General features: G+C 40.4%; 1 protein-coding gene across 1 annotated transcript in view; it reads left to right on the forward strand.

Moving 5' to 3' along the window:
- The window catches only part of TPH1 (tryptophan hydroxylase 1), a 10,655-nt gene extending 2,881 nt beyond the window's left edge, over nucleotides 1-7,774 (forward strand). Inside the window, exons 3-10 of the mRNA XM_009995387.1 lie at nucleotides 764-864; nucleotides 1,529-1,596; nucleotides 3,048-3,244; nucleotides 3,685-3,820; nucleotides 4,277-4,403; nucleotides 6,032-6,127; nucleotides 7,158-7,291; nucleotides 7,600-7,774. Of these exons, the coding sequence (XP_009993689.1) occupies nucleotides 764-864; nucleotides 1,529-1,596; nucleotides 3,048-3,244; nucleotides 3,685-3,820; nucleotides 4,277-4,403; nucleotides 6,032-6,127; nucleotides 7,158-7,291; nucleotides 7,600-7,774 (1,034 nt within the window). The remainder of the gene's footprint in view (nucleotides 1-763; nucleotides 865-1,528; nucleotides 1,597-3,047; nucleotides 3,245-3,684; nucleotides 3,821-4,276; nucleotides 4,404-6,031; nucleotides 6,128-7,157; nucleotides 7,292-7,599) is intronic.
- The last annotated feature ends 711 nt before the right edge of the window (nucleotides 7,775-8,485 follow it).

Here is an 8,485-nt window from a genome sequence, read left to right on the forward strand (position 1 = left end):
AAGTGAGAGCAGGTGACTCTTGGATAAAAACAGCTTACTTTAGCTCTAAGTAAGGGGAATTTCAATCTAACATTCCTCCTGCCCTTTTAAAGAAAACTGGAGAGCATCAGGGCAGAAAAAACAGTGTATTGACTGCTCTGCCAAGATCTTGGTTATAAGCTGTCTTTGGCTAAAAGAAAAAAAAGTTAGTAGCACAACTGTGATGGTGTATCCCTCTAAGGCTGCAGGGCCTCCTCCTCTTCCCCTACAGACCCCTGAGCAAAGCTGGGTGTTTCTGATGTACTTAACTACAGAGCAATGTTTATTTCCCATGGTCAGTAAAGCAGGATGGGAGGATTCAAACCTGCTGCCACCCTGCCCAGAGACCACAGGCAAATCACTTGGCTGCTCCTCTGCACACTTTGTACCCTAGAAGCTTCACGCAGCAGTGTACACAAGGAAGCCTTGTCTCAGCCAGAGCCTCTAGATCCTACTCTAAATTGACAGTAATAATAGTTAAGGGCCACATAAAACCATATTAACTGTTTCCTTCCCTGGACACTTTGGAGCTGGCTGTGCTCTGTAGGCAAATTGGCAGTGACAGATGAGGAAGTGTGAGCTGTAGGCTGGTGCTAGATAGGCAGTGAATTCCCTTGTCTTATTCGTGACCCTTTTAATTTATAGATTTCGCTTGTAACCGCCGTAGCCATAGTTGAAAGTAGCATTTCCTCCCTCAGCATGCGTGGCGTTATTAATAACTTTGTGGATTCCATGTGTTCCCTAGACATGGAGAATGTTCCCTGGTTTCCAAAGAAGATCTCAGATTTGGATAAGTGTGCAAACAGAGTGCTGATGTACGGGTCTGATTTGGATGCTGACCATCCAGTAAGTATTTCTTCCTCCCATGCCCAATCTTTAGTAAAAATGTACTTTGTGGAGCTTACTTCAAAAAAAATTGGTTTTCCTCCTCCCTCTCCTTCCCCTCAATGGCGCCTCTGTGGGTCTCAGCACCTTCTCTTGGGAGTTTCTTGTCTTTTTCCTAGTTCAGGCAAGGCTGTCACTGCCTTCAGCTCCTGTGCTTTTCTGCAGGCTTATTCATGTGAGAACTCCAGGTCTGGGCCCTGTATGGTTGCATATAAATGTAAAAAAAAAAAAAAAGGAAAAAGATGTTTTGAGGCAGACTTAGTTCCTCTTTCTTTTTTCCTTACTATAAATGGAGCAAACAAAGTGGTACTTGAGCAGTGCAAACAGGCAGTTAGTTCGGTAATTTAGAATAATCAAGCAAGTAAGGAAGTTTGTATAAATACTAAAATGAATACTCATCTGCTGAATATATAGTTGCATCTATAAAACCTCTGACCCTTTGGAGTATTTGCTTAGTTCAGTTATTAAACTTTTCCATCTACAGCTATGATGTTCCTGCCCTGTCCTCTCATTCTTACGCTGCATACTTTTGTATTTTCCAACCAAAGAATTTTCAAGTGTCTTGTTTTAAATGAATTTATTTACTGCAGATTGGAAAGTAATTTAACTTTTTTTTCCTCACCAGGGTTTCAAAGACAACGTCTATCGCAAGAGGCGAAAGTATTTTGCAGACCTGGCTATGAGCTACAAATAGTAAGCACAACTGCTTCCACAATAAGCCTTCTGGGTGCCTAGAAATAATAGTGAAGTGGACTGGCAGGAGCTCACCTTCCCTGGACTCAGATCTCACTGAGATATGCTTGGCTTGGGAATCAGAGCTGGAGGGGCAAAATGAAAGGAGATGTAAGACAAGATTAAAAGATATATCTAGGCCATCTTCCAGCCCCCTGGGCCTCTGATGGTGGTGAGGATCATCTTGTGGTTGCTCAGCCACTGATGGCACCTGTGGCAGGGCTGATCCTCAGATGGGCAGCAATGTTGGCATGGGCTTCCTGCGGTGTGGTGTGGGGTGCTTGGGCTCTGTGGTCACTCCCAGCTACTCCAGAAACAGGTGCAACAAGCAAAGGGGGTGAACAGAGCATGTTGCACAGCTTGTGCCAGGACTTACTGACTCAGTTATGGCAGACTGGTCTCCTTTGAGAAGAAGAGGGAGGGGAGACAAAACCCAGTATGTAGCCCATGAAGTCTCTGGGCAAACGTTAATACTTGAGTTTTCTGGTTCACACTAGTGCATGTGATGTGTAGAAAATAAGTTTTCCATTAAAAGAGACTTGAAGAGCTTCTGTCTTTAGAGATGCTGTTTGGGGAAGGAGCTCTCAAAGGAGTAGGAGCTTCATAGCCCAGTGTTGAAAATTCTTTCTTTTGTGCTGCTGTTGCCTGCTTGAATTTAGGTGCCCAGTTCCTCAATTGGAAACGACCAAGAAATGGTGTATTGAGAACTGAGTGTTAAAGCAACTGGTTACCACAGTACAGAGCTGGTTACTGTTAATGTGCTGTTAACAGAGATTCCTTTGGGAAAGCACCTGTCATACTGGTTACCTGGCTGGCAGTGGAAGATCAGGGTAACACTCCCATTGCTTTCAGTGGCCTTTAGGTGACACTCTTGCTATAATCCACTTAAATCAAGATGTTAAGTGCTAAATAGAAGAGATGGACTAGAAATAATAGGTTGACAGTTATCTCCTTTGCAGAACAGTATAATTTTTACCTAGTATGTATATCTAGCTGCTTGCACGTCGTGTATGTTCTCTTATTCTAAACCAAATCAAAATGATAATGGAAAGTAATTTCAGACAGTGAAGTCAAACAGGAAAAATGATCTGTTCGCATCTCCTGAAGCTGTAAAGGTTTTGCAGCTATTTTATATGTTACTCTCTGCATTAAGCTTCTAAGAAACTTTGCAGAACTGAAGCTTTCAGTTAATGCAAAAGTTCATGGTAGCTGATTTCTGTGAAAAAGAGAGCAATCCCTTAGACTATAAGCTGTCCTGGACATATACCAGATCTCACTGTGTATTTGACAGTGCCTAATGCACCCTGGCTGGGTATCACAGCCATATAGATGTTAAATTAGTAGTAGGTAAATGAATCACCTGTTATTAGCCATTTAACAAAGAATGTCCTTTCTTCCTCTTCTCCTTTTAGTGGTGACCCAATTCCCAAGATTGAATTCACTGAGGAGGAGATCAAGACTTGGGGAACTGTGTACCGAGAGCTTAACAAACTTTACCCAACTCATGCCTGCAGAGAGTACCTTAAAAACTTACCCTTGCTCACCAAATACTGTGGGTACAGGGAAGACAATATCCCCCAGCTGGAAGATGTCTCCCGCTTCCTGAAAGGTAATGTGCTGGTTGTTGTTCACAAAAAGGAAATAAGGTCCATTGCAAATCACATTGCTATTTTGTGGGCACAAGAAAACATCCATGGTCACTTTTGCTTGTATTCATTCTGGTCCTTTAAGAGGCCTTTTGGCTATCTGTGTTTCAATGTATTGTGTCTTGAATACATACAGTGACACCTGAGGGGCAATGCTACCTCTGAAGAGACTGTTAGGATTGGCCAAAGAAGTAGGAAGCTGCACTTTGTTGCCTTGAGACATGAAATAGTAGGAAATCCACCTATACAGAGGTAGGGATATTCTTACTCCATGTTTGCCATTCTCAGGCTTAGGTCCGTTTTTTCTAATCATGCCTAACTTTTCCCTGTGCTCTTGAGCCAAGATAGGGCAGTGACTTTTACCACATTTGAACTAATGTACGATGTCTCCATTCCTTTTCAGAGCGCACAGGTTTCACCATTCGCCCTGTTGCTGGATATTTATCGCCCAGAGACTTCCTGGCAGGATTAGCATTCAGAGTTTTTCACTGCACTCAGTATGTTAGACACAGCTCGGACCCCCTCTATACACCAGAGCCGTGAGTCACTTAATCTTGGGGTAGAATTTGAGTAAGAGCTTTGAATCTCTCTGCCCAGATCAAAGCTGCTTAAAAGCTGTTCAGGACCATCAGTGAGGGAACTTACCTTTTTAAGGTGCTGAAGACTCAGCCTTCATGCTGACTAATGAAGTTTCAGCATGTTCAAGTGCCACCTTCATAACTATGGGATTTTTAAAAGTACAACATGTTATTAGTTTAATATTCAGTTGCCTCATGTGGAGCTCAGATCAGCTTCATTTGAAAATCTGAGTTTATGTACTTATGTAGAGCTGGTATGACCTGCTCAATTGCTTTTAGCTAATCATGATTGAAACTTTTCTATCTTTTGGATATTAAATAGTATAACATAGGACATTGTGTCTGTTCAGTGGTGCTACTTTTTCACTCTACTACAAAGGCAGATCCTGAGTTTTCTTGTTTTGTTTCTTTTTCCAGTGATACCTGCCATGAGCTCCTAGGCCATGTCCCTCTTTTGGCTGAACCCAGTTTTGCTCAGTTCTCCCAGGAAATTGGTCTTGCATCACTAGGGGCATCAGATGAGGCTGTGCAAAAACTGGCAACGGTGAGTGTTTCAGTGCCTGGTGATCCCACTAAAAGCTTTACTATGCTGATCCCACTCCATGGAATAAGTTTGGAGCATCACATCAACATTATCCATACCAGCTGCTTAGACCTATGTGTTGCACTGCTTCTTGGCTTTTAGAGCATATAGGAATTTTCCATCCTAGGAAAAAAATACATTTAATGTTGATAAGACTTGGTATTTTTCTTCACTTGGCTGTCAAGTAAGGACACAACTTCTGGTGGTAGATTACTTCTTCCAGGTTGAAATTCCATTATTTCTTTCTTCCAAACAAAATCTTTTTACTCTGGGAACATGATAAAATTATTTTAAAAGTAACCCATTTCTTCAATGTGTAGAATTAATTTAAATTGTATGGTGTTTTCATGGAATATGGAGAGCACTAGCATTATTTTTTCAGCCGAGAAATTAAAATAATATACATTTATTTCCTCGGTATTAGTTGCTGGATTCTTTGGCAAAAATGTTTCTAAGATGTAAATGAAAATTTAAATGAAAGATAATTTATGCCAGTTATGAAACAATTGGTTTGCTTCTTCCCCCCCCCACACACATAGTGTATCTAGTAGTAACATTTCTACTACCTTCAGTGGGAGCAGACTTAAGCCATCTATGAAAATAGCATTCCTCCTCAGAGGAACTGGCAGAAACTCTGAAATCCAGCAAACTAAACATCTTTAATGTTACAGGCCATTAAGCAAATGAGAAACAAACTGTAGTGAACTGATGTTTTCACTCACAGCTAGTGTTCTTTTAAGCTGAAGCTGTCAAATCATGACAATATTTTTCAAAACAGATTTACATCTCAGTGTTACTACTGATGTTAACAGCTTCTAGCCTAGTTGGGTGATCTATAATATAAATCTTTCTTATGAGAAACATGCAATCCTGTGGTTCTTCACCCTTCCTTTCTTGCCCCCTTCCTCTTTAAATGTTTGACAAGGATAACCAAATGATGACTGATAGTTGCAGCTGTTTGACACTCCCTACAAATAGAAGTGTGCTTGTATAGTTCATCACAGCATCTTTGCTGAAGACTGAATTATTTTACTCCCATCTCTATTTCAGTGCTATTTCTTCACTGTAGAGTTTGGCTTGTGCAAGCAAGAGGGACAGCTACGAGTTTATGGGGCTGGCTTGCTCTCTTCAATTAGTGAGCTCACAGCATTCCTCCTCAGAGGAACTGGCAGAATGAAATCCAGCAAACTAAACATCTTTAGTGTTACAGGCCATTAAGCAAATGAGAAACAAACTGTAGTGAACTGATGTTTTCACTCACAGCTAGTGTTCTTTTAAGCTGAAGCTGTCAAATCATGACAATATTTTTCAAAACAGATTTACATCTCAGTGTTACTACTGATGTTAACAGCTTCTAGCCTAGTTGGGTGATCTATAATATAAATCTTTCTTATGAGAAACATGCAATCCTGTGGTTCTTCACCCTTCCTTTCTTGCCCCCTTCCTCTTTAAATGTTTGACAAGGATAACCAAATGATGACTGATAGTTGCAGCTGTTTGACACTCCCTACAAATAGAAGTGTGCTTGTATAGTTCATCACAGCATCTTTGCTGAAGACTGAATTATTTTACTCCCATCTCTATTTCAGTGCTATTTCTTCACTGTAGAGTTTGGCTTGTGCAAGCAAGAGGGACAGCTACGAGTTTATGGGGCTGGCTTGCTCTCTTCAATTAGTGAGCTCAAGGTAAGAATATCTACTGCTTATTTACCTCTTTTCTTTGTGCTTGATTATTATTGTCACTGTTGCCCTGCTTTTTACAAAGTGTAATTCTAAAAATCTTTCTTTGGGAAACTATATACCTACCTAGACAATCTGCTTTTGGATATATGCTGAGGAGCTCCCATGTCTTTTGCAGGAAGCATTAAATGACTGGTATTTCTTAACAGAATCACTTAGGTTAGAAAAGACCTCTAAGATCATTGAGTCCAACTATTAACCCTACTCTACCAAGTCCAGCACTAAGCCATATCTCCAAGTGCCACATCTAGGTGACATTCAGGGATGGTGATTCTATCACCTGCCTGGGCAGCATGTTCCAATATCTGACAACCCTTTCAGTGAAGAAGTTCTTCCTAATGTCCAGTCTAAACCTCCCTTGGCACAGCTTGAGGCTATTCCCTCTTATTCTACCACCAGTTATTTGTGAGAAGAGACCAGCACCTACCTCTTCATAATGTCCTTTCAGGTAGTTGTAGAGGGTGATCAAAGTCTCTGCTCAGCCTCCTCTTCTTCAGACTAAACAGCTCCAGTTCCCTCAGCTGCTCCTCATAAGACTTATTCTCAAAGCCCTTCACCAGCTTCATTGCCCTTCTCTGGACATGCTTCAGCACCTCAATGTCTTTCTTGTATTGAGGTGCCCAAAACTGGACACAGTATTTGAGGTGTGGCCTCACCAAACATTAGGTTCCAAGTAACTGTTTTCATAATAATGCTCTGCTGGTTTAACCAGATTCTGATAATATTGGCCTTGTTTATGCATGAGCCTGTCTGAGGACTCCCTTTTTTGACCCAGATTGGCAGAATATGACTGTTTATAGTTATTCTGTTTGTTTAGCTTTAACCACTGTTCATCTGCAGATAAAACTATTAAAGAAGCAGTGCACTAAATATTGTCTTATTTTTTTTTTTTTTATTCACTTTATCTCATGTAATCTTCCTCGTGGATTATTTTGGTGCTGATGTTCTTCTGACACTTAACACACTATATGACCAGCACTCGCTCTCTGGCAGTGCTAAAGTCAAGCCTTTTGATCCAAAGACCACCTGCAAGCAAGAATGCCTCATTACAACTTTCCAGGAGGTTTACTTTGTTTCTGAAACTTTTGAAGAAGCAAAGGAAAAGATGAGGTACAGATTTACAGATTTTTTTCTCTGTTTTATAAAAGCAGGTTTGTTTTCATGCCTATCTCAGTAGCAGCACCAAACACTTCTATTCTTATAACAATTTTATAATTATCTCTCATGGGGCTAGAAAACTGAGCTTAAGTATTTGCTTGGTCTTTTGTGTATTGGTTGGGAAAGATGATGAACTATATAAAACTACAGTTGTTTTTTTTAAGAAACTAGTTTAGAAAAGTGGTTATTGATACTGGTTGCATACAAAGGATGCCTTTCTGTTTTGTAAGTAACTTTTTTTTTTTTTTTTACTTGAATAGAGAGTTTGCAAAAACCATCAAGCGTCCATTTGGTGTGAAGTACAATCCATATACTCAAAGTGTGCAAATCTTGAAAGACATGAAGAGCATTGCCAGCGTGGTGAATGAGCTACGTCATGAGCTGGACATTGTCAGTGATGCCCTCAGCAAGATGGGCAAGCAGCTGGAAGTTTAACACCCCTGTCAGCAGTGTGGTGCACTTGGCAACTCTTTTCTTTCCCCTGTTGATTTCTTTCTAGGCATGTGATGTGTTGTGTGCAGAACTCTCTCCTTTACAACTGGAAGAGTGAATGGCCCATAAGGATAATCACTCTATCTTGTTTGTCTGTGTGAAATCTCTTACAGAATATATTCCTCCATCCCCCTTGGATAAAAAAAGGCCCAGAGTTGCCTTTGAGAAGCTAGTGGGGGAGCAGAGAAATTGCTAGTCTGGAGCAAAAGTGTGGTGTGTGGGTCAGAGCTGGGATCAGATGCTGCAGAAGGTGGCTTATAAGGCAATAATGGAATAATTCACCAGAGGAAAATGTCTGTTTATTACTGTAGTAACCTACACTACTAATTTTATGAGATTGCTATATGCTCAGATAGTTGGGATTTTTCTTGTTCTTGATACTGCACCTGAGGGAAGACCTTTCCTTAAAGTAATACCTTTTACTTTTTTCTCTGATTGAATTACTTTAGCAAAAAATATATATCAAGCCATCAGGCACTGACTTAGCACAGAGACTAAAACAATTTTCAAGTTACACTTTAATATTCAAATTAATTTAATTGGTTCTCAAATAGTACTGGTGTTTAAAATAACAGCCAACATTCACAGTCTAGCCTGGCTTTTTGTAAGATGAAGTATCCTATTGATTGCTTGGTCATTTCATGGACCTGCACA

The sequence above is a fragment of the Chaetura pelagica genome, unplaced genomic scaffold, assembly GCF_000747805.2.
Source record: "Chaetura pelagica isolate M959 unplaced genomic scaffold, ChaPel_1.0 scaffold94, whole genome shotgun sequence".
NCBI lineage: Eukaryota > Metazoa > Chordata > Aves > Apodiformes > Apodidae > Chaetura > Chaetura pelagica.